At 38.7% G+C, this 27299-nt stretch overlaps 1 protein-coding gene and 1 long non-coding RNA gene across 3 annotated transcripts; both read left to right on the top strand.

Annotated features, from left to right (window-relative positions):
• The first annotated feature begins 754 nt into the window (after window positions 1-754).
• Window positions 755-27299, top strand: LOC138334899 (biotin--protein ligase-like). Of its 2 annotated transcripts, none has more exons than XM_069283727.1 (12): window positions 755-824; window positions 8135-8643; window positions 10745-10912; window positions 11438-11591; window positions 21032-21906; window positions 22182-22361; window positions 22954-23234; window positions 23868-23935; window positions 24600-24760; window positions 25035-25149; window positions 25751-25964; window positions 26883-27299. In XM_069283727.1, exons 2-12 carry the CDS (start codon window positions 8395-8397, stop codon window positions 27049-27051), a joined length of 2634 nt encoding a protein of 877 aa, XP_069139828.1. In that variant the 5' UTR covers window positions 755-824; window positions 8135-8394; the 3' UTR covers window positions 27052-27299. The 2 variants fall into 2 exon arrangements, with proteins under 2 accessions (XP_069139828.1, XP_069139830.1); XM_069283729.1 differs by lacking the exon at window positions 755-824 and adding an exon at window positions 1036-1052.
• LOC138334900 (uncharacterized) lies at window positions 12702-15177 on the top strand. Its single transcript, XR_011210207.1, has 2 exons — window positions 12702-13994; window positions 14911-15177. It is a non-coding gene; the product is annotated as an uncharacterized lncRNA (long non-coding RNA).

Genomic DNA, 27299 nt, shown 5'->3' with positions numbered 1-27299 from the left:
ATTTGGCGGCCGCCAGATAATTAAGTGGCGGCCGCAAGATAAAACATTTTCGCGATCCTAAAAAATGTTTTCGTGCCTGAGCCTAATACTAACGGAAGCGTAATAGGCTCACGTACGAAAATATTTTTTAGGATAGCGAAAATATTTTATTTGGCGGTCGCCAGATATTTAAGTGGCGGCCGCAAGATCAATTAAGTGGCGGCCGCCAGATTATTTAGTGGCGGCCGCCAAATAAAACATTTTCGCTATCCTAAAAAATATTTTCGTACGTGAGCCTATTACGCTTCCGTATAATACACTTAAATTTCTGGCATATACTTATCTGGCGGCCGCCATATCATTATATGTAGAGTATGATTTTTATCGTTTCTAATCTATACCTCTTAAACGTCTAAAGATGGTCTTAGGGCACTCTGATGGGTCCATGATTATATAATCTGTAACTAATTCTCAAATCCCTGTGCACAGAATCTATATCTTGTATGTGAATTTTGGCAATTTGCAAGGATCTCGGACTTGAGCAAGACCCAGATTATTCGTGGTCGGTGTACAAGCAAACAAATCCCCCATTAAGAATATCTGTTTTTCATCAAATAGGTGATTTTGGCTGAACCATCGATCAAAATTATAAAATTGTAAAGATGTACACATTTTTGTATGTGTATATTGTCCAATCATAATCAAGGTGAAATATCTTTGCTTAATTCAACACTAATGCATCGGGAAATTAGACCCGTCATAAAAACACTTTACACCGGTCTCTTCGGAAAATCGCATGGGCCAGTGAACTTGTGACCAAACCAAAATTGACTGTTCTATGTAAAGTAAGTAACACGAGCTTTACCAGCATTTGCATTTATTACTAGTTGTGTCGCTTTATACTATGGATTAATTTAATGTTACATCTTGTTAGACTTCCAGCTGACATTGAACTCGCCTGTCAGTAAAAATGTCTCGGTTGCTGATATTTCAGACCAGCTAGGGTACTTCATCTGGTCGTGTCCGAGTGGTAGGGTGTACGTGCGTCAATAACTAGCCTACAAAATACAAATGTAAGTGTGAAGGTGTGGGTAAGATGTGGTGTTCTGTGTTACAGACCTGTGGGTAGGGGTTAGGTGTGGTGTCCTGTGTTACAGACCTGTGGGTTGAGGTTAGGTGTGGTGTCCTGTGTTACAGACCTGTGGGTTGAGGTTAGGTGTGGTGTCCTGTGTTACAGACCTGTGGGTTGGGGTTAGGTGTGGTGTCCTGTGTTACAGACCTGTGGGTTGGGGTTAGGTGTGGTGTCCTGTGTTACAGACCTGTGGGTTGAGGTTAGGTGTGGTGTCCTGTGTTACAGACCTGTGGGTAGGGGTTAGGTGTGGTGTCCTGTGTTACAGACCTGTAGGTGGGGGTTAGGTGTGGTGTCCTGTGTTACAGACCTGTGGGTAGGGGTTAGGTGTGGTGTCCTGTGTTACAGACCTGTAGGTGGGGGTTAGGTGTGGTGTCCTGTGTTACAGACCTGTAGGTGGGGGTTAGGTGTGGTGTCCTGTGTTACAGACCTGTGGGTAGGGGTTAGGTGTGGTGTCCTGTGTTACAGACTTGTAGGTAGGGGTTAGGTGTGGTGTCCTGTGTTACAGACTTGTAGGTGGGGGTTAGGTGTGGTGTCCTGTGTTACAGACCTGTGGGTAGGGGTTAGGTGTGGTGTCCTGTGTTACAGACCTGTGGGTTGAGGTTAGGTGTGGTGTCCTGTGTTACAGACTTGTAGGTGGGGGTTAGGTGTGGTGTCCTGTGTTACAGACTTGTAGGTGGGGGTTAGGTGTGGTGTCCTGTGTTACAGACCTGTGGGTGGGGGTTAGGTGTGGTGTCCTGTGTTACAGACCTGTGGGTAGGGGTTAGGTGTGGTGTCCTGTGTTACAGACTTGTAGGTGGGGGTTAGGTGTGGTGTCCTGTGTTACAGACCTGTGGGTTGGGGTTAGGTGTGGTGTCCTGTGTTACAGACCTGTAGGTGGGGGTTAGGTGTGGTGTCCTGTGTTACAGACCTGTGGGTTGAGGTTAGGTGTGGTGTCCTGTGTTACAGACCTGTGGGTAGGGGTTAGGTGTGGTGTCCTGTGTTACAGACTTGTAGGTGGGGGTTAGGTGTGGTGTCCTGTGTTACAGACTTGTAGGTGGGGGTTAGGTGTGGTGTCCTGTGTTACAGACTTGTAGGTGGGGGTTAGGTGTGGTGTCCTGTGTTACAGACTTGTAGGTGGGGGTTAGGTGTGGTGTCCTGTGTTACAGACTTGTAGGTGGGGGTGAGGTGTGGTGTCCTGTGTTACAGACTTGTAGGTGGGGGTTAGGTGTGGTGTCCTGTGTTACAGACCTGTGGGTTGAGGTTAGGTGTGGTGTCCTGTGTTACAGACTTGTAGGTAGGGGTTAGGTGTGGTGTCCTGTGTTACAGACTTGTAGGTGGGGGTTAGGTGTGGTGTCCTGTGTTACAGACTTGTAGGTAGGGGTTAGGTGTGGTGTCCTGTGTTACAGACCTGTGGGTTGAAGTTAGGTGTGGTGTCCTGTGTTACAGACCTGTGGGTGGGGGTTAGGTGTGGTGTCCTGTGTTACAGACCTGTGGGTGGGGGTTAGGTGTGGTGTCCTGTGTTACAGACCTGTGGGTGGGGGTTAGGTGTGGTGTCCTGTGTTACAGACTTGTAGGTAGGGGTTAGGTGTGGGTGTCCTGTGTTACAGACTTGTAGGTGGGGTTAGGTGTGGTGTCCTGTGTTACAGACTTGTAGGTGGGGGTTAGGTGTGGTGTCCTGTGTTACAGACCTGTGGGTAGGGGTTAGGTGTGGTGTCCTGTGTTACAGACTTGTAGGTGGGGGTTAGGTGTGGTGTCCTGTGTTACAGACCTGTAGGTGGGGGTTAGGTGTGGTGTCCTGTGTTACAGACCTGTGGGTGGGGGTTAGGTGTGGTGTCCTGTGTTACAGACCTGTGGGTGGGGGTTAGGTGTGGTGTCCTGTGTTACAGACCTGTGGGTAGGGGTTAGGTGTGGGTGTCCTGTGTTACAGACTTGTAGGTGGGGGTTAGGTGTGGTGTCCTGTGTTACAGACTTGTAGGTGGGGGTTAGGTGTGGTGTCCTGTGTTACAGACTTGTAGGTGGGGGTTAGGTGTGGTGTCCTGTGTTACAGACTTGTAGGTGGGGGTTAGGTGTGGTGTCCTGTGTTACAGACTTGTAGGTGGGGGTTAGGTGTGGTGTCCTGTGTTACAGACCTGTAGGTGGGGGTTAGGTGTGGTGTCCTGTGTTACAGACCTGTGGGTTGAGGTTAGGTGTGGTGTCCTGTGTTACAGACTTGTGGGTTGGGGTTAGGTGTGGTGTCCTGTGTTACAGACTTGTAGGTGGGGGTTAGGTGTGGTGTCCTGTGTTACAGACTTGTAGGTAGGGGTTAGGTGTGGTGTCCTGTGTTACAGACCTGTGGGTTGAGTTAGGTGTGGTGTCCTGTGTTACAGACCTGTAGGGTTGAGGTTAGGTGTGGTGTCCTGTGTTACAGACCTGTGGGTGGGAGTTATGTGTGGTGTCCTGTGTTACAGACTTGTAGGTGGGGGTTAGGTGTGGTGTCCTGTGTTACAGACTTGTAGGTTGGGGTTAGGTGTGGTGTCCTGTGTTACAGACCTGTGGGTTGAGGTTGGGTGTGGTGTCCTGTGTTACAGACTTGTAGGTGGGGTAGGTGTGGTGGTGTGGTGTCCTGTGTGTTACAGACTTGTAGGTGGGGGTTAGGTGTGGTGTCCTGTGTTACAGACTTGTGGGTGGGGGTTAGGTGTGGTGTCCTGTGTTACAGACCTGTGGGTAGGGGTTAGGTGTGGTGTCCTGTGTTACAGACCTGTGGGTAGGGGTTAGGTGTGGTGTCCTGTGTTACAGACCTGTGGGTGGGGGTTAGGTGTGGTGTCCTGTGTTACAGACCTGTAGGTGGGGGTTAGGTGTGGTGTCCTGTGTTACAGACCTGTAGGTGGGGGTTAGGTGTGGTGTCCTGTGTTACAGACTTGTAGGTGGGGGTTAGGTGTGGTGTCCTGTGTTATAGACCTGTGGGTTGAGGTAAGGTGTGGTGTCCTGTGTTACAGACCTGTGGGTGGGGGTTAGGTGTGGTGTCCTGTGTTACAGACCTGTGGGTTGAGGTTAGGTGTGGTGTCCTGTGTTACAGACCTGTGGGTTGGGGTTAGGTGTGGTGTCCTGTGTTACAGACCTGTGGGTTGGGGTTAGGTGTGGTGTCCTGTGTTACAGACCTGTGGGTTGAGGTAAGGTGTGGTGTCCTGTGTTACAGACCTGTGGGTTGGGTTAGGTGTGGTGTCCTGTGTTACAGACTTGTAGGTGGGGGTTAGGTGTGGTGTCCTGTGTTACAGACCTGTGGGTGGGAGTTATGTGTGGTGTCCTGTGTTACAGACCTGTGGGTAGGGGTTAGGTGTGGTGGCCTGTGTTACAGACCTGTGGGTGGGGGTGAGGTGTGGTGTCCTGTGTTACAGACTTGTAGGTGGGGGTTAGGTGTGGTGTCCTGTGTTACAGACCTGTGGGTTGAGGTTAGGTGTGGTGTCCTGTGTTACAGACCTGTGGGTTGAGGTAAGGTGTGGTGTCCTGTGTTACAGACCTGTGGGTTGAGGTTAGGTGTGGTGTCCTGTGTTACAGACTTGTAGGTGGGGGTTAGGTGTGGTGTCCTGTGTTACAGACTTGTAGGTAGGGGTTAGGTGTGGTGTCCTGTGTTACAGACCTGTGGGTAGGGGTTAGGTGTGGTGGCCTGTGTTACAGACCTGTGGGTGGGGGTGAGGTGTGGTGTCCTGTGTTACAGACTTGTAGGTTGGGGTTAGGTGTGGTGTCCTGTGTTACAGACCTGTGGGTAGGGGTTAGGTGTGGTGTGTTACAGACCTGTGGGTGGGGGTTAGGTGTGGTGTCCTGTGTTACAGACCTGTAGGTGGGAGTTATGTGTGGTGTCCTGTATTACAGACTTGTAGGTGGGGGTTAGGTGTGGTGTCCTGTGTTACAGACTTTTAGGTGGGGGTTAGGTGTGGTGTCCTGTGTTACAGACTTGTGTAGGTGGGGGTGAGGTGTGGTGTCCTGTGTTACAGACTTGTAGGTTGGGGTTAGGTGTGGTGTCCTGTGTTACAGACCTGTGGGTAGGGGTTAGGTGTGGTGTGTTACAGACCTGTGGGTGGGGGTTAGGTGTGGTGTCCTGTGTTACAGACCTGTGGGTTGGGGTTAGGTGTGGTGTCCTGTGTTACAGACCTGTGGGTTGAGGTTAGGTGTGGTGTCCTGTGTTACAGACCTGTGGGTTGAGGTTAGGTGTGGTGTCCTGTGTTACAGACTTGTAGGTGGGGGTTAGGTGTGGTGTCCTGTGTTACAGACTTGTAGGTAGGGGTTAGGTGTGGTGTCCTGTGTTACAGACTTGTAGGTAGGGGTTAGGTGTGGTGTCCTGTGTTACAGACCTGTGGGTAGGGGTTAGGTGTGGTGTCCTGTGTTACAGACTTGTAGGTGGGGGTTAGGTGTGGTGTCCTGTGTTACAGACCTGTGGGTAGGGGTTAGGTGTGGTGTCCTGTGTTACAGACTTGTAGGTGGGGGTTAGGTGTGGTGTCCTGTGTTACAGACTTGTAGGTGGGGGTTAGGTGTGGTGTCCTGTGTTACAGACCTGTGGGTTGAGGTTAGGTGTGGTGTCCTGTGTTACAGACCTGTGGGTGGGGGTGAGGTGTGGTGTCCTGTGTTACAGACCTGTGGGTGGGGGTTAGGTGTGGTGTCCTGTGTTACAGACCTGTGGGTGGGGGTTAGGTGTGGTGTCCTGTGTTACAGACCTGTGGGTAGGGGTTAGGTGTGGTGTCCTGTGTTACAGACCTGTGGGTAGGGGTTAGGTGTGGTGTCCTGTGTTACAGACCTGTGGGTAGGGGTTAGGTGTGGTGTCCTGTGTTACAGACCTGTAGGTGGGGGTTAGGTGTGGTGTCCTGTGTTACAGACCTGTGGGTTGAGGTTAGGTGTGGTGTCCTGTGTTACAGACCTGTGGGTTGGGGTTAGGTGTGGTGTCCTGTGTTACAGACCTGTGGGTAGGGGTTAGGTGTGGTGTCCTGTGTTACAGACCTGTGGGTTGAGGTTAGGTGTGGTGTCCTGTGTTACAGACTTGTAGGTAGGGGTTAGGTGTGGTGTCCTGTGTTACAGACCTGTGGGTAGGGGTTAGGTGTGGTGTCCTGTGTTACAGACCTGTAGGTAGGGGTTAGGTGTGGTGTCCTGTGTTACAGACTTGTAGGTAGGGGTTAGGTGTGGTGTCCTGTGTTACAGACCTGTGGGTAGGGGTTAGGTGTGGTGGCCTGTGTTACAGACCTGTGGGTGGGGGTGAGGTGTGGTGTCCTGTGTTACAGACTTGTAGGTTGGGGTTAGGTGTGGTGTCATGTGTTACAGACCTGTGGGTAGGGGTTAGGTGTGGTGTGTTACAGACCTGTGGGTGGGGGTTAGGTGTGGTGTCCTGTGTTACAGACCTGTGGGTGGGAGTTATGTGTGGTGTCCTGTATTACAGACTTGTAGGTGGGGGTTAGGTGTGGTGTCCTGTGTTACAGACTTGTAGGTGGGGGTGAGGTGTGGTGTCCTGTGTTACAGACCTGTGAGTGGGGGTTAGGTGTGGTGTCTTACAGACCTGTGGGTGGGGGTTAGGTGTGGTGTCCAGTGTTACAGACCTGTAGGTGGGGGTTAGGTGTGGGTGTCCTGTGTTACAGACCTTGTAGGGTGGGGGTGAGGTGTGGTGTCCTGTGTTACAGACTTGTAGGTTGGGGTTAGGTGTGGTGTCCTGTGTTTCAGACCTGTGGGTAGGGGTTAGGTGTGGTGTCCTGTGTTACAGACCTGTGGGTTGAGGTTAGGTGTGGTGTCCTGTGTTACAGACTTGTAGGTGGGGGTGAGGTGTGGTGTCCTGTGTTACAGACTTGTAGGTTGGGGTTAGGTGTGGTGTCCTGTGTTACAGACCTGTGGGTAGGGGTTAGGTGTGGTGTGTTACAGACCTGTGGGTGGGGGTTAGGTGTGGTGTCCTGTGTTACAGACCTGTGGGTGGGAGTTAGGTGTGGTACATATTCCATGCGAAGGAAATTTCTTGAAGTTATTAAAAAAAATTCATATTCCATAGTTTGAAAATGATTTTGGTCTGATTTATTGAGAAATGGGGGGGGGGGGGGGGGGAGTTATTGTAATGAGGAATTTGGAATTTAATAAACATGCTGTAATTAATTTTTGTCTCTGAGTGAAAGGAAATTATTTTCATATGCATATGTATATTATTATTTTGATACTTGGTATCTTTTAATGATTTTCTAAACATAAACTGTAAATATTGGGAAAGTAACCATGAATTACCACCTAAGGTAATTTTCAGTTGGGAATAGGACCTATTATAATACCACCTAAAAATGCAGTTACAGAACAGGCCTTGATATACCAGCTATGTATAAATGTTTCAATTCCAGCTAGCTATATGTACAGTCTCCTGTATAGAGTATTCAATATCTTTAGATTCTAGCAAGAGCTATGGATTTGAAAGGCATACTGTATAGGATTTTGTTAATGATATCTCCTTAAACTATTTGATTGGATGGGATCTCTAGGATTTCAATGAAAGGAGAAGTGAATCTGTTGTGTTATGTCTTATTTTTGAATTTATTGGGAGTCAGTGATGGATAGCTGGTCTGTGCTCTACTATTATAGAAAATGAATGGATTGGATAAAGTTATCATCATTTTGAATTGATGGACATCTGCTTGGCATATTGTTTTTGTATATGTATAGTCTGCCTCTCCCTTTATCACACAATCCATATGACCGTATGAAGACATTGGAGGGGAAAACATGCTGAACCCTGAACTGACATACAATGTATAGAGAATTATGGTATTGATCGATAGTTTCACAAACCTTCGACAGACAGACTCTTCAGTGTTTCTCTTCCATTACTTGGATGCTTTTATACGTTTTTCCATTTCCTGAGGATATGAAATTGACTTCGGTCTCAAAGGTGCTCGGATGTCAAAATGTAAATGATGTATCATACAGTAGAACAGTAGTTTGTGAATCTTTACATTATGTAAAAAAAGCCTTAATAATTTACTATCTTTGGAACAGAAATGACTGCAGGATACATTAGTGATAATAGATTGATAATAAGCTTTTTAATTGCAGCTAAAACCACCTAATATTCTACTCAGCATTCTAATGGTGTCTGGAAATTGATAGGTTATACCAAGTGTATGCTACCATGGAAACCAGAAAGCATTAGCAACAGTGAAATTTGTGTACTGATGACTACTTTAGGCAGAGATAAACAGTGATTCCTAGTTATGAAGTTGTGATATTTAAGTGATTCTCCATGAGTGACAGAAGGAGTCGATATTTCAGAGATGTGAGATACATTTGATGAGATATATTTGTGAGTGGACAACATGATACTGTCCGTTGGATATCTAAGCGTGTACCTGGTCCAGTGGCTGGTACAGTGGACCAGACGAAACATGTTCAGACGAGCTATCTCCAAGGTCATAGCAGCACGAGGACTAAGTCTTGTAGTTCAGAGGTCACCTCAGGGCTTTGATGACCTTTTGAAGTCATTGGATATGAATACTGCCACACAGGAAAGTCAATGCTTACTGGACCCAAACAGAAAGGCTGTCATGACAACCTTTATGCCACAGGTATGTAGAGCAATTGTATCAGATAAATTGTACACTGCATTTTCTATCTCAGTATGTAGTATTTTTCCACCCTTAGGAGGACATATTGTATAAATTGGCTGGGTGTTGAATACATGTAATATGTTGATATTCCACTAGTGGAATATATGACCTTCCGGTCTTTTGATTGGTTGAGATTTAAAATTTTGATTCATACTTCTTTTTCCTCAGTGTCACGTCACAAATTGATGTAATATAGTGCATACTGCATACTGCTGTACTCAGATCATTATTTGCAATACAAACTCTTAATACATGTAGAAACTGGATGCCTGTCAGCGTAGACAAGGCTAGGCTTTTAATTAACTTCCATACAAGGATTTAGCAGGAATTAAGTAGATGATACTTTGCCATAAACCTGCCTGTATATACCGTATATATACATATATCCTTATATAGCTCTGACAATGAGTAAAGTATTTGTAAGTAACTATAAGAAATAGATAAAAAAAAGTTTTATTAAAAGAATATATCTTTATAGAGTTATTTATTAAAAAATTAGTAAAATAATTTGTTATCCATACAATCTTTATACAATTCAGATTTTTGAAAGAGTTCTAAACACCTTATTTACATATGTCTGTAAAGAATGTTGATATCTTAATCTGACTATCAAGATTTTATTGTGAAGGAAACATGTCACATTTTCAAATTTCAAAGTTAAAAAGAGACTTTCGCTTATATTAAGATTGTGTCTGGTAACTTTTAAGAAATACACTGTTACAGTATCTCATCGGGGTGTAATAAATTCTGTATGCAATAACCGTGAGTTATGAAATCTCTATTTATCTAATTTCTTTTTCATTTAAAATAAAGGGAATTAGTAATTTGCTTTTAAATAATATGTATTATTTATACCCCTGGAACGAAATTGGAATCAACATGTCTGATGTCCATCCGTGAAAAAAATTTGGTCCGGACAACTTTTCCCAAACTACTGGGTCAGTTTTATTGAAACTTGACAGCAATGTAGGGACCATGTGTAGATGTGCATGCATGATTTCTTCTGCCAAAAATTTCATTGCCATGGTAACAAGATTATTGTATTTTACATAGGTTTTGCAAAATGGTCATTAATTCATAAGGTTTTGGATCAATTTTGTTCAAACTTGGTCCATAGTTGTATCCTATGGATTTCTATAATTTGACACATAACATATTCAAGTTTACGATGGACATGTAATGGAAGCTTCTACTAGAACTTAATCAACTTATGGTTTCCGTGTTCTCGTATAATTAATTGTATTAGTTAGCCATTGGCTTATAATACTATGGTTTGGCTTGTCATAGAAAAAGAATTCTGAAAGAACATTAATTAGCTATCCTATTAATTGAAATGAATGTTGAAAAATATAAACAAATTTAAGATTGGCTATATGGCTGTTCTACCAAGAGTGAACAGGACAAGCTAAGTAAGATTGGTTAACAAAGGAACTCAACAAACTGATGAACTTAAATTTCCTATGAAGGGAATAATGTATACCAGATATTATAAAAGAATGGATTAACTAATGTAAGCTTTTAGTTCAAAAGATTGGTTAGATTTTAGTGGTCAATAACATTGGTCATTAATTAATAGTTGGCCTTTATAGGTAGAAGTGAATGTAATTACATACAGAATATGATATGGCCTTTATAGGTAGAAGTGAATGTAATTACATACAGAATATGATATGATCTTTATAGGTAGAAGTGAATGTAATTACATACAGAATATGATATGACCTTTATAGGTAGAAGTGAATGTAATTACATACAGAATATGATATGACCTTTATAGGTAGAAGTGAATGTAGTTACATACAGAATATGATATAGCCTTTATAGGTAGAAGTGAATGTAATTACATACAGAAAATGATATGATCTTTATAGGTAGAAGTGAATGTAATTACATACAGAATATGATATGGCCTTTATAGTTAGAAGTGAATGTAATTACATACAGAATATGATATGACCTTTATAGGTAGAATTGAATGTAATTACATACAGAATATGATATGACCTTTATAGGTAGAAGTGAATGTAATTACATACAGAATATGATATGACCTTTATAGGTAGAAGTGAACCTAGCAGACTGGACATCCTATTATGCCATGCAGAAACATTACCATACAGAGGGTGGAGAGGAGAACATCAATGTTTTATTGGAAGCTGTCAGACCTGTTGATCGTAGGAGCTTCCTCCTCCGTGAATTCTCTGTTCCTGAACCTCAAAAAATACATGTAAGTAGCTGTTTAATCACAGTTATGATGCATGTATTGATAACTTTAAGGAGAAAACAGAAGTTAGAAAAATAAAGTTATAAAAATAGAGAAAACACAGTTAGCATCTTACGATACAAGGATTATTTTTGTGCAAGATTTAGCAAGCCGAGATGACAAGGCTTTGCCGAGTCATCTCAGTTCCTTGTTGAGCACCAAAATATAACTTGCTCTGGGTCAAGTTAGAAAAAAGTTCCGTCAGATATGGAACAAATTCACTTGATCGTATTGACGGATAAAGCATAAAGCAGTATAGGTATCGGTCAGTATGTGGGACAGTTGCAGGATTAATGCAAATATGCAGGTTTCAGTTATGAAAACATACCATTTTGATATCTATATATATTGTAATATTGATGCTAATAATGGCTTGAAAACAGAGTCTCGATTCTAACAAATGTTTAACTGCATCAATCTGCTACAATTTATTGTTAAAATCTTCACATGATAAGTAGAAAATTAAAAGAATTGACCTTTGATCTACAGGCAGCCAGCCATGGCACGGCGGTGGCCTGGCGAACAGGGCCTCCATTTGGGATACTGATGCGGTGCTCCTTAGAGGAGCTGGTCACCCTCTGTTTCGCCTTCTGTGAGGGAGGTCTGACGTTGGACGAGGAGTTGATTGTTCAGAGGATTGTCAGTAAGTTGACTATGTTCACAATAAATTTACCAATCTTGAATTGACCCCAGTTTCATCAATGTTTTAATTCCTTTATTTTATAGTGATTCTTTAATTCATAGTTCTCTACATGACTTTATTAAAGGTTTGTCATTTTCAATAGGTGAAGCAAAAATTTTATGCATGTATACGCATATAATTATTGGAAACCTACAAAAAAAAAGTATAGAAAATTGTGTCTAAGTGATTTCTAAGGCAGTGCTCCACTAGGACACATATAGGCACCATTTCGTACCCCGCCAAAAGGTATAGTAGAGTACGTATATTCGTTCTACATTAAGTTGTATATAATATTATCCTAACTGCGAAACTTATACATTTTTCGCATATTCTGCCATAATTTATCAGCAAGTCAATAAATAAATTACGCATCATCAGAAAAAATATGGTTAGTCATGGTACATACAAGCTTTTGATCAACTAAGACATTTCACCAGCTTTAAAGCAATGATTTAAAGCCATGAAAACATCACGCCATAGGCTTAAATCTTTAAATGACTTCTCAGGAATCGAAAGGCCCAGGATACTCATATTGGGCCTGCAGCATGCTGGGATGCAGGGCTACCAAGTTAGTTCAAATGAATAACCTTGACCTTCATTCAAGCTAGGTCACAGGAGTCAAATGGGCTAAAATTTTTAAACAACTTCTTTTAAAAACCACAAGGCCCAAGATACTCATATTGGGCCTGCAGCATGCTGAGATGAAGGGCTACCAAATTTGTTCAAATGATTGCCCTTGACCTTCATTCAAGATCACAGCTAGAGGTCAAAATGGCTTAAATCTTTAAATGACTTCTTGTGAATAACTAAGAGGCCTTGAGACCTGATATTGGGCCTGTGACATGCTGGGATGAAGGGCTACCAAGTTTGTTCAAATGAATAACCTTGATCTTCAATCAAGGTCACAGGGGTCAAATAGGCTAAAATCTTTAAACGACTATGTTGTATTGTGCTAATAGTCAGATGACCGTTAAGGCCCATGGGCCTCTTATTTATGTGTGGGTGTGTGTGTGAAATTGAAGTCAACAGCAATTCTTGCTTATCAAAAGTGATCTGACTGCATGCTCAAAAGTGATCTGACTGCATGCTATATATTGTTTCTGTAAGTTCATAAAATTTTAAAAGTGCATGACTTTATATAAGACATACAATAAGTAAATTAGCTCTTTCTTAGACTGCATCATGATCATATATCTCCAGTTTTTTTAAGCTTCAGAAAGCGAGTGACTTATGAAATATTAAATGTGCAGCATATTGGTCTACATGCCAGAGCTAATGCAACTTAATGTTAGTGATAGCTCGCGGAAGTTTTGTTAAGGGGGTTACTAGAGTATGTTGGTGATGCAAAGGATTTTATTGGGATTAATGTTATCAAACATTCACATGATCCAGAGTGTGAACAGGATGATTTGTCAAATGTACCATACATTTATGTCAGGCTCATCCTTTTTAAGTGTGCCCTGCGATGTGTTACTAGTGAAGCTGGTTTAGATGTGTCTAGGGAACGCCAGTGAAGCCTGAGTAATGTACGATATGTGTTTGGTGGTATGCAGAAAATAAAGTTAATTAGATGTGAAATGTAGATTGATCTCCCAGTCTATGTTATTGGAGTACAGCAGGCCAATACAATTATACACACAACAGGAATGAGCGGTTTTGTTGGCGAGGGTTACCTCGCCATTGTGATCGTGGTTGCAAAATTCTCTCACAGTCAATTTCCTCAATATGATTGGCTAAGAACTTGCTCGCAGATACTAGCGCTCCTAGCGGCAGTGTATTCAACAACTTTGATTTTACCGGGAATTTTAAATAGCAAATTTTGAGTATGAAAGTTACTGAAATAAGCGTATCTGTAATGTTGAAATAGGAATAGTAGATAACTGCTTTCATATCCTTACCATATACATCGTCCAAATGATCTTAGATTGGAAAATTTTCACTTGAATTGTGTACAATGTATCTAGACTTTTCGTCCTGAAAATGTTGTTTTCAATACATGAAGACGTTTCGTCCCGAAAATGCTTCGCTTCGCCCCACGCGTTTAGTCCCTACTAGTGACAATTATCCCGCAACGGAAAAAAATGAAATCTATATTTCACCTCAAACATTAAAATTGTTACAATAATGATTTTTACAATTTGAATCACATTAGTTCGGGAGCAAATATATTTCAGGACGATATGGAGATTTGTTTATCACGACTGCGTTATGCCACATGTACGTGTAAATCCACAATGGAAGAAAGACAACTCTAACAAAATTTTGGACAAACTTGGACTACCGATAAAATAGCACGTGACAGACGGTGAACATTTTGTAAATGTCCAAGGTGGCGTAATCTTTAAACTAACGGCAGTTAATAAGGTATGAATGTTTACTACATCCATTATTATCGATAATTTTATAAGCACATGTATAAATATCAGATTATATCTATATACTAAAGCACATTCAGAGATTACCACTAAACCATACTTTTAAAACATTTTAGTTACTTTCACCACAGGAGCTTGACGTTCTGATCATATACATACAGCATATTCATTAAACTAGGTAATACGAAGTATAAATTTTTGGCCGAATGACATAAATCATATGTGGAATGTTCATATAACTCGAAGTGATATTTTTTGGACTACTAGATCGACGAAAATGCCGATTTCTTCTTCATAATTCTTCCGTTAAAACGGCACTTAAAAAGCTGTTTCAATCTGTAACAAATGTAGAGAAAACTGTTAATTGTTTAGCAATTATCCTGAGTTATATTTTACCAACAAGCATCAGAGATTAGCAATTAAAACTTACATAAACATATTCCCGACTCTCACTTGCATTGTGTGATCACTCGAGCGGAACTAATCTCTACCACCTGGCACAGTCTTACAAATGCCCACACGATCACTGTTTTTAGTGCGATTACATCTTAGGGTGTGAACTATGTTAGTTTTTTAACTTTTTACTCAACAAAATAGACTTTGCGCACCATCATTTTCTGTATAACTTATTAATTTACCACTGTACCCATGCATACGTGTGTATTTATACTTCTTTGTGCACATTATATAACAACGGCTATAGACTGTATATTACAATCAATTTATGAAGGACAAAACTCTTACATGTAAGAACAGGAGGACTGAAGAACAGCGGGAATTAAACTTCAATAATATTTCCTCTATGCTGGTATTGCTATTTATAATTTAAAATGTTTAATTATATGATATTAGCCTTTTCAGTAATTACTCTGTTAATACATTTATTGTTTCCTTATGTTTTACAGAATGTCAGCATGCATGTATCATTTCAACTGGAAACAGCCTAGGAGAAGAATTGTGTGAACAAAAAGAAGTAATTTTCAACTGTGGAAGCTTAATATTGTAATGATTTTCAATCCGAAAATAATTACTATCATCATCTTCAAATTCCTAATTCTGAATTTAACTGTAATATGATTTAAGCATATACCTGATATTTGTTAATATTCTATGACATGTACATGCTTGAAATGAAATGAATAAATAAAAGATTATTTAAATTTAAAACACAATATGACATTAGCTGTTAATACTTTTTGTCAAAAACATATTAAGCTTATCGTTCATAACACACTCGTCATCACCTTCGAGACAATTTAATGAAAATCAATTAAACATTATTTGTATAACACAGGTCGTCTTATGTTTTCCCCGCCTTGACTATCAATGTTCCCTGATCACTCTGAAAGTATTGATTTTACCTTTTTTTTGGTCACCACATGAACTGCCTTTAAATCAATCACACCAATAAAACATACATTTACTGCATTCATTATAACATTGTAAGGCAATTCTGCAAGATCAGCGAACATTATTGATTTACCTTGAATATCTACATGCATGGTACCATATGTAACAGGAGAGGAGAAAATGTAGCGGCAAGACCGGGATTCGATCCCGGGACTCTCCGAACACTAGCTGAGTGCTCTATAGTCACAGCTCTACCGACTGAACTACCTGGTCATCGATAATCGACCCAGTCCAGTCCCGCTACACTCCTCCCTCTTTTTTTGAATACATACGAGACCCTTTCAAACACCACAACCGTTGGTTATTTAGTTGGGTGCCAATTCTGTAACAGGAGAGAAGAAAATGTAGCTCTTCTGACTGAGCTACCTGATCGCCGATAATCAACCCAGTCTGATCCCGCAACAAATATTTATCTGGTTATTTTATCTCCCTTCCTTTTTTCAATCTACCTTTATGACTTAGAATCATACCTGGTGGAAAAGAATATTTTGTCTTACAAATCTTGACAAATTATGCACACTGTGATTGTTGCAAGCTAAACTACGTATCCGCTAGCTGGTTGCTGTTGATTGTTAATGATCTCAAACACACTAATTACTTATTGTGCCAATTTAAGTAAATATATTCTACTCTTTTCAAATATTCCTGATTACTATTCATGTGTAATATCTCAAAAAATTGACATGTGCAAGGAATACGGCGGACCAGACCGCCAATGTTTTGGACATCTGCTAGATATTTCAGTTTCAGGTTACGGTGACCAATAAAAGAAAACAAACACAATGCGGTTTTCATATGTTATTTCTTCTAAATACAACACTTTTTGTGCAAGTTGTCAAGCATTTATGGGGAATATTTTGCATTGAAATTGTCACCTTCATACATCGGTTTTGGGACTCCCTGGACATTGTTTTCCCCATTTTGTTGATGTGCAAAATATACTGATAGTAGATTTTTTTAAGCATTTTCAGCCCTAAAAATTACCTGCGCAAAATTAAACCGTTTTTACGGTATATGATATTGGAATGTATCCCAAACTTTTTATCATACTATTTGCCAATAACACTGTTATGACATCAGAAATATCTGATGGTCTACAACAAGTGTTACATGAATTTTAACAATATTGCATAACATGGAAATTAGAACTTAATATCAGAAAGATAAAAATTGTGATATTCTCAAGACGTAAATCGGTACCACCACAACACCAGTTGATGTTATGGAATACAAAATTAGATTTATAAGAATTGTTTACATATCTAGGTACAGACAATAATGTTAGTGGTAGCGTTTTTAAAGAAAGGGGAAAAACCTGCTGAACAAACAATTAAATCGGTGTTTGCTGTTTATAAGAAATAAAGGAATGTATCTCTTCCTGTTCATCTTAAACTGAAAATATTTGATTCACTTGTAATGACAGTTTTATTTTACTCATCAGAGGTATGGGGATTTGAAAATAAAAAATGTTGTAGAAAAATTCATTTGTAATTTTGTAAAACGATCCTGAAGTTAAGAAAGTGTACAAACAATTTCATGGTCTATGGTGAGCTAACAAGTTATCCGGTTTGAATTGAAGTTCGGATACAATGTATATCAATCAACTTGCTGTTTTGCAAAAGAATAATTACAAACTTGTTAAAAGTATACCAATTGACCAATTTATTCAAAAATCACATGGTGATATTGATAAGTCTTCTAGAGGACAGACATATTCTATATTTAAGACATTTTGGCATAGAAAAGTATGCCCCTTGTCTTTCTCTGCTGCAAAACAATACATGTTAACTGATACTGTGGTCCCAGGAACTTGATGACAATAGTCATTAAGAATGGATATTTTCATTAACATCAAATTAACAAGGAAAATGCTAAAGGTGTTATAAAATCATTTGACATATAACATCATAGGAAATATTAGAATGGGCTTCCAAGATTTTAGTATGTGTCTCTTATTTTACACTTTGGTGTCCAAGGAATCCTCAAAAGTCCAAACTGGAAGGAACACCAGCCAAATTTATTTCTTATTGTACAAAACTACAGTAGTATTGACCTTAGAAATATATTCCTCCTAATATCGAGACCGAGCCATTTAGTACTTTCAGTACTTTGATTTTACGTGTGATTGAATATATACCTTTACATGTAATTGTTTTAAGTGATATGAACATTAATAAAAGCCTGTCAAATCAAAAGCAATGTGCATATTTCACCTCATTAAATTAACTGTCATAGACACTTAATTAGATTAATAAAGAAGGATAAAAACATCAAAGTCAGCTGCACATTTGATTGTTAAAACACAAAAAAAAAATGATAATGCAAAAACAAAACAACTGTTGATGTTAAATACAAATATGTGTAATAATTACAGTAAAACTTGTCTATAATGACCATCCAATGCACAAAGTGGGCTCTATACAGGACAAAGTTTCTTTTAAATATACCAGGTAAATGATCATTTGAGATCCTAAGAAAGTGGTTTAAATAAGCAGGTTTTCTTTATACAGAGGTCAAATGGTTGTCCAATGGTCATTTAGGATCCTAAGAAATTGGTCTTAATTAGCAGGTGGTCTTGATAGACAATAAGCAGGGTGGTCTTTATATACAAGGTCAAATGGTTGTCCCAATGGTAATTTAGGATCCTAAGAAATTGATCTTAATAAGTAGGTGGTCTTTATAGATAATAAGCAGGTGGTCTATATAAAGACAGGTAAAATTTTGTTATCAATGGTCATTTGAGATCCGAAAGATATTATTTTTTTTAATAAGTAAATGGTCTTTATAAAGAGGTAGTCACTATGACAGTAGACTGTCGTATGTTAATACATGTAACATTTGATTTTGCCTGTCACATATCATAGCTGCTGATTTCTTTGAAGAAAAGAAAATTGTATGGATATGTTTGTAAATTGTAGAAATCTAAAATGAAAAGTAGGAACATACATTTCCAGTTACAAATCTAATCAATAAATTGATTTTAAGTTTATGTTTATTGTTATATGTATTAAAAAATGACTGACTTATTGTTTTATTAGACCTAAAATGCGCCCTTGTCACTATAAGTTTCCCTCCATCTTTGCAAACTACATTGTACATGTATAGGCCTGGAGTTCACTTATCTTAAATTACAGTCAAATGCTGACTGGAAATATGAAGACATACATGTATATATGTACTATTTTTTATTTTGTTCCTTTTGCAAATTGATTTGTGGCTTAAATTAATACATTAATTTTGCATCAATTTCTTGAAATTTAAGGTCTAAATTTTATCGCTCTATTAAGTGCCCTGTTCCTCAATATTCTAAATTTTTTAAGCACTCTTTACTATATTTTTTTGGTTAAATACGGTAACAGACTTACAATAACAAATTTTATGTCCATGCCATGCATGCAGGCTGTCATTTCTATTGATTCTATATAAACCAACAAATTGTACAGCCAGATTTTATTATGATTTTGTCTACTTAATCAAAATACGACCAGAGGTATATTTAACAGAAATTGAATCCCAGTGTAAAAAGAAAGTATAGGGAGTCCTTGAGAAAAGTGTTCCAATTCAGTGATGTTTACACATTACAGTGTACTAGTTTGATAACTGTCTGTGTAGCTATAATAGAACATCTGTGTATATGTGTGACACTCAAAGCATATATAGGTGTGTATGAATGCGAAAGTAGCCTGAACACGTGTCTAGATGGAAAACTCAAGTGAATCATCAGAATAAAGGCTAGGATATAGAGACAGGTTTGTATGTATGGCCTCTCCATGTCTGAAGATAATTATTTATATTTGGGATGTGTTATATAACTATTGTTTTATTTCAAAAGTTAAAATTGTTTCAATGTTGCACTTTACTGAAGGTCATACAATGTGCTACATATGTTAATTTTTGTTCAGGCTTATAATGATGTAGATGTCAAGATCAACTATTCCAGGTAAGACTAAAAATAGACGCAAACATATAATGATGTTGTAGATGTCAAGATCTACTGCACCAGGTAAGGCTAAATATTGCCACAAATATCTACTATACCAGGTAAGGCTAAATATAGCCGCAAACATATAATGATGTTAGATGTCAAGATCTACTGCACCAGGTAAGGCTAAATATTGCCACAAACATCTACTATACCAGGTAAGGCTAAATATAGCCACAAATATCTACTGTACCAGGTAAGGCTAAATATTGCCACAAACATCTACTATACCAGGTAAGGCTAAATATAGCCACAAATATCTACTATACCCGGTAAGACTAAATATTGCCACAAACATCTACTATACCAGGTAAGGCTAAATATAGCCACAAATATCTACTATACCCGGTAAGACTAAATATAGCCAAAAATATCTACTATACCAGGTAAGGCTAAGTATAGCCACAAATAAGTATAGCCACAAATATCTACTATACCCGGTAAGACTAAATATTGCCACAAACATCTACTATACCAGGTAAGGCTAAATATAGCCACAAATATCTACTATACCCGGTAAGACTAAATATTGCCACAAACATCTACTATACCAGGTAAGGCTAAATATAGCCACAAATATCTACTACACCAGGTAAGATTAAATATTGCCACAAACATACAATGATGTTGTAGATGTCAAGATCTACTATACCTGGTAAAGCTAAAAATAGACGCAAACATATAATGATGTTGTGGAGGTCTACAAAATATTACCAATATTTGATATAGTAAAACTATATAAGAACAATCTATTTACATTGTCAGTTATTAATTAATGTATTTAAGAGGGAACACTATATCTGTTAAACAGAGCAGGACAACATGTACAATCACTGAGAATTTCAGTTGATGAGTTGTGGATCTAGCTGTTACTGCATCTCTTTCCTTCAGTAGTTGAACCCCAACTTTAAATACATGTATTTTTGAAAATTGTTTACATCAGCTAATAGTGCAACATACCTTTTAAGTTTTACTCCAGTGTTTATGCTGCACAACCAGATAATAGTGAGTTATCAACACAAAATGAAGCAGAATTAATTAACTGATATATCAGTTCACCATGCATTGACGTCTTAGAATAGAAGTATTAAATCAGGTATACATGCATGTGTTGAAATTCAATGAGCAACTATATATATAGTTACAGTACATATAAATTGGGTATGGAGGAAGTTATGTATACCTAGAAGGGATAAAAAGTATGCAAAATATGTGATTATTTTACTTCAGAAATTTAAATGAAGAATCTGGGCTCAGGTTCATGAACACTCTTTAACTAAGAATTTTCCAAAGGAAAGCAATAAAGATTTAAAGGAATTAAGGCTCGATCATTAAGTTGAGATTTTTCCCTATCTTCTCTTATAATTTTCTTCTATGGAGAATTTTCTTTCTTTTTCAAAAATTGTTCCACAAAATTATATATAGAATGGTCATGACAATATGGTGGCCTCTGCTGGATTTTTGTAAACTTCTTAGACTTGTTTTTATAAAATCTCATATGAGAAGAACACTCATTTAAGATCCTATATATATATATATATAAATTTGTTACTTATCTGGGATTACACCTGTATGGATCAATGTCTCCTTTGGTATATATTCTCGTGTGTGATGGCTAACGTTGTCTATTATAGGTGTGAAGACTTGTGGCTCTGCTGCGGATCTTGTTCCACATATCGAGGAGAGCCAGTTACCTGGGGAAGACATCACTTTAGAGGGGGTTAACTCGATCTCTCAGGGAGATCTAAATCACAGCAACTTACAATCGTTCCTGAAGGCTCAGCGTGATCGTCTGGGGGAAACAGTCTCAGACTGGTCTAACGAGTCTCTAGCTTCAAGAAATAGCATCTGTAGCTCTAACCTCTTAGACTCTACAACACCAACACCTTACAGTGAAAGTGTGGTAGAGGACGAGTCAGAAAGTGGATGTGGGGAAGAACCCTGTGAGTTTGACTCGCAATTTCTAGAATCTGTGGAACGCGTGAAAATGATGCAAGGAAACGTGAAACCTCCAAATATTCTGGTATACTGCGGGAAGAAAGATACAGAAAAAAGGTTTGCAGGCATCCGAACATCATTGGAGCAGTGTATCAATCTGGAACGTTACGTTATCTATGCCTTAAACCATGATCAGGTGAAGAGAGATCCATGGGCAGACAACTCCGCTCTTCTTATTGTATCATGTGACAATCTCCATGATGGAGTGGGTGATGCTTTTCTCCGTTACTTTGAGAGCGGAGGAATTATTCTCAGTTTTGGTAGTCCATTTGATGCTATGTTTGTTGCCAGACACGAGATTCAGCATCAAGACGGTGTTGGCATCTCCAAAATAAACTTCCGTACTTGGAAAGGTGTGTCTGTATTGTGTGGAAATCACTTGTATGACCCGAGGGAGGTAACTGGGGAAAAAGTGACACTAACTGTACTGGGGACAGACCACAACGAACGCCCTGTTATCTTGGATGTGAAGTCACAATTGTCCGAGGCAGGCCATGCCATTATGTCACAGGTGAGAACCAAATGTATAAGGTTTACATTAATAGTCTTGAACAGAAAGTAAAGAGGAGTATTCATTGAATATACACATAACTTTAACTGTCTTTTAATTTTGATTAATTATCTTAGCAGTTTAATGCATCTATAAATTCTTGTCAACTACCATCCAACTTATAGCTTTAACAGGGTTGGTCTTGTTCCATGCAACAGAATTATGACATAGACTTAAAAATTTTTGTGACTCTAAAAATGTGATATAACTTTTGTTTGATGATTTTTCTTTTGAAGGTTTTGCTTAACAGAGATCCGACAGAATATGCCAGCTCCGATGAGCAGTTTGCTTTACTGAAACAGTCGAACCAGGACCGCTGTGACATACTGAAAGAAGTGTTACAGGACCTGGGAGTGGATACAGATACCAGTTCTGTACCTGTGTTTACACCATGTTACCTACTGTCTAACTCAGAGGTAATCACTCAATAAACCTTTTATTTTGTCATTTGCTCTGTGGCAACCAGGTAAGTGGGTGGGGGGGATTCAATTCAACAGGTATAAGGTAATAATGGAATCGGGTTGACTGTCTGTCTGTCTGTAGACACAACTTTATCCATCAAACTCCTCCTAAACTATTTGACATATACTAATGTACAATAATAGATAGTACTAAATTTGTGCAGCAGGGGGGTATTAGATGTCCACTCTGGTGACAGAGTTATAACATGCACAGTAATATTGTAGTATTGGATACAAAAGTCATATTGTTGATCAGGAGACCATGCATTATTAGCCACTGTGCCACCTATATTTTTCTTTACCTGTCCATAAATACCACCAATGAATGAGGAAAATTAAGCCAAGTGGTCTTTATATAAAGATCAAATTATGTAAAGATTGTATGGCCATTTCTGACTCCAAGGAAGTGGAGCAGGTCTTAATGGAAAGTTGGTTGCTACTTAATCAAGGCAAGATTTACTCATTTATTTGTCTTTTTTGAAAAAAAGAACAACTTTAAGTTTTACTTAAACAAATGTCTAATCCATGGTAAATTTCAATGATTCAGAGTACAAAAGCCAAGTTTCTGGAAAATGTCCAGAAGAAGGTGGACAAGGATGGTAAACTGGTATCGAGCCCCGTCACTCTACAGTTTGTTAAGGAATACACACCAAACCAGGAAACGGTCACGGAGAGCTTGTTGCCGGTGGTAACGGGCAAATCTACAGGTCAAGGAGTTCTACAGTTCTTCAATGATGATGTGTACTTCAAAAATCTGACAACAACCACACTTGGTAATACATTGATGGTGATTGATGTCCTGCCTACCACCATGCCGCTGTTTGACAAGTAAGTTATAACACACGATCAACATTTTATTCTGAGTTGTACTGATATAAAGACAGATCTGTTGGTTAGAAATTTCTCTGGCGATAGCTTCATTTGGAAGTTTTACGTACGTGTGGCCTTTCTAAAGGTGGATTGTTTCTCATGAAAATAAGTAATAGTCCGGTCTTCACTGCAGTGGATGGATTCTTATTTAGAAAATTAACACACTTGTTATGGCATTTGTTGATGCTGTGTGACAGAGTAGGCTGTGTCAGAAGATGATATCTTCTACATATACCATGGGCATATATTAATATTGTTATCCTGTGTTGAAGCTAACACAATATATATAACCACCAAAATGATAAGTAGACAAAGTATAAGATTGTTATGTATTATACATATACACTAATGCTCAAGATGTTCTTTTTAATATGCACTTTCTCTTTTAATACATATACAATGTAGATTGTATGTACATGTGTCAGTTTTATATTGTAAATTATTGCATAAGATGTTCTTTTTAATACATATAGATTGTATGTACATGTGTCAGTTTTATATTGTAAATTAATGCACAAGATGTTCCCCTTAATACATATAGATTGTATGTACATGTGTCAGCTATATACACATTTTCTATTATTTGATCAGGTTACAGTTCTGTGTCCCCAGTGGTGTTGGGTTGATAGCTATTCCGGGCAAACAGACACGGGGTAAAGGTGAGTTATATCTCGACTGATATTGTAAAATGTTCAGTCTTGGTAGGATGTTTTTTTCCAAAAAAAAGAAAAGAAAAAAGATTGTCATGGTAAACCAGGTCACTGAGCACAGATTTTGTGATTTATTATTGATAACTCACTAGTCTGTATAGCAATTTTGTTCCAGTTTATTTAAATGGAAATCATTATATTTTTTTCCGTTTTAATAAACTCTACAGGATGATAATATAATGCTTTACTTCAGGTCGTGGTAGTAACGCCTGGCTGAGTCCAGATCTCTCTCTAATGTAATGCTTTACTTCAGGTCGTGGTGGTAACGCCTGGCTGAGTCCAGATCTCTCTCTAATGTAATGCTTTACTTCAGGTCGTGGTGGTAACGCCTGGCTGAGTCCAGATCTCTCTCTACTATAATGCTTTACTTCAGGTCTTGGTGGTAACGCATGGCTGAGTCCAGATCTCTCTCTACTATAATGCTTTACTTCAGGTCGTGGTGATAACGCATGGCTGAGTCCAGATCTCTCTCTACTATAATGCTTTACTTCAGGTCGTGGTGGTAACGCCTGGCTGAGTCCAGATCTCTCTCTACTATAATGCTTTACTTCAGGTCGTGGTGGTAACGCCTGGCTGAGTCCAGATCTCTCTCTACTATAATGCTTTACTTCAGGTCGTGGTGGTAACGCATGGCTGAGTCCAGTTGGATGTGCCATGTTTTCTCTCCTCGTCAATGTTCCTATGGATAGTCCACTTGGCCGACATGCTTCCTACCTCCAACATATCACCTCACTGGCGGTCGTAGAGAGTGTACGCTCACTTCCAGGATACCAGGTGATTCATGTTTAAATGATTCTTATATATCCGTGTAAAATTTTCATTGACTTATACTTCATTCTGTTATTTACCATGCATGTGAACATAGGATACTTTTATTTTGTTGTTAAAATCAATCAGTTATGATCAATTTCAATGTTGAGAAATTATTGGCATTAAATGAATTTATGGTCATGCAATATTTTTTAGGATAAATATTCATGCAGATATATGGGTCTATGTATAGATCAGATGAGTAGACATTTCTAATATACTGTACTATATTTTTCAGGACATTGAATTGAGACTGAAGTGGCCAAATGATATTTACTTCAGTAACAAAATGAAGTTAGGAGGAGTTGTGATCAAGTCCACTATAACTGATGGTGTACTCCAGGCTAACATTGGTATGTCAAATACATCAGTCGTGATCAGGGGGAAAAATGTAAAGGTTGTAAGACTGATAAAAGGTGGAGACAAATGGATTAAATACACGATTGGAAAAGCTTAGCAGAGTACAATGTAAAGGTTTACTGATAAAGGGAATACAATTAGATTAAAATCTACATGGTTGGTAAAAATCAGTAATTAAAATGTAACATTAAAATGTTCATTAAAATGTAAAGGAAAGTGTAAATACTGCTTTAGTGATTGAAGGGAGACAACTAGGATAATAAATAAAATGTGAGACAACTACAGCTGTACAGATAATGTAAGGTGGCTTTAAAAGCAAAATCAATAAAATATAATGTAAGAGTTTATAAAATAAAATTGGAATAACAATACAAAAGGATAAAATGTGATAATTGATAAATAGAGATATAAGGGAAAAAAACCAACTAGGATAATAAATAGTCCATTATTAAAAAAAAATCATGGAAGTAATTTCTAAAGTAAAAGTAAACAATAGCAAAAAATAAGAACATTTGATTTGAATATTGGGGGCAATATCAAAAAAAAAAAATAATAATAACTACTGCTATTATAATTATAATTCTGTTGTTTCAGGCTGTGGATTTAATGTTAGCAACAAGAACCCTACGATTTGTATTAATGATCTGATTGAGCGATACAACAGTGAGAAAGGCAGTTCACTAGGTCTGTGTAGTAAGGAACAACTGGTAGGCCGAACTATATCTATCATGGAACAGCTCATCAACCAGTTCCAGGTCGATGAAGGACACCAGTTCCTCCAGCTCTACTCTCAGCGATGGCTCCACAGGTGAGTTCTGATCAGGCTTTAGTGAATTCATGTACCAATCAAATAGAGATTCATATTGTTATCTTCACCCGCTACATATACAGGTCTAAGGATCTCTCAACATCCAGTTAATTAGGGGTCACAAACTGGTAACTTAACACTTGAGCTACCTTTATCACCTGTAAACGACATTTTACCACAACATGCATAAACTACAGTATATATACAACTGTCTAGTAGCTGTATTCATTACACACTTTGTAATAAAATCACTCCATGGAAATGATTTCACACGCCTTATTCCGTCTTTGCATATTACAGAGTTAGCTCCCTTGCGGGTAGGTATCTATTGTTAAATTCACATCATTTTTCTCTAAACATATGACGTCACAATCAATACCTACTTGCAAGTGCAGATAACTCTGTAATATGCGAATTCGGAATTCTACTGTATCAACTATTTGGTACACTTGAAGCTTTAAGGTCTGAAGTCAGTGATTTGATTGGGCAATTCAAAAGATCATCAAAATGTGACATCTTCTGAGATGCCATTCCATAGTGAATAAGAAAGAGAATAAAGATTGGTACTGTCATTAATTTGAATCTATATCATCTAAGATAGTCAAGGTATCTACATAAACATTTTTTGTGGATTCATAAATGAATCTATCTCAAGTGACGGTAATACCTATTTAAAGGGTAGCAAAACACTGTCCACAAGATTTTCATCAATTGAATTCTAAAACTGATTTCATCAAGTACTGCATTTGTATAAGCCTAGAAGCTTTTGATGTAAATTGGTCCATTGTTGTATTTTACTAAAAAATATTCAAGGAAGAACATTACAGGTATCAATAGAGGAACATACAGGAGTGTAACGTTGGTAAAGCTACTGTATTCACCATGAAAGTACATGAAGTACTATTATTTTTATAACAGTGGCAGCCGTGTACATCTGGAGGACAGGAATGTGGATGTTACGATACAGGGGCTTGACGAGTATGGCTATCTGGATGTCAAAGCAGACGATGGAACAAGGCACTCTGTACAACCAGATGGTAACAGCTTTGACATGATGAGGAATCTCATCTCGATGAAGACCCGATAAATATTATAACCTTAGGCATACCTGTGTTATTCATAATGGCAACAGGTTGTTATAATGTGAATAATTCATCATGACATAAATGTGTGAGTTGAAGTCTCCGATACTGTAACTGATGCAGTCACTTGTACCATATGATTGTTAGACAGATTTTGTGTGTAAATGTATTTGATCAAAAGACTTTTGACACCTATATTGCTGAAAAAACCCCATTGCATTTTGTTGATGAAATAAATGTGAGTGCAAGAGTC

The sequence above is a fragment of the Argopecten irradians genome, chromosome 11 (assembly GCF_041381155.1).
Source record: "Argopecten irradians isolate NY chromosome 11, Ai_NY, whole genome shotgun sequence".
Lineage (NCBI taxonomy): Eukaryota > Metazoa > Mollusca > Bivalvia > Pectinida > Pectinidae > Argopecten > Argopecten irradians.
This window is presented reverse-complemented; position numbering and strand designations above follow the sequence as displayed.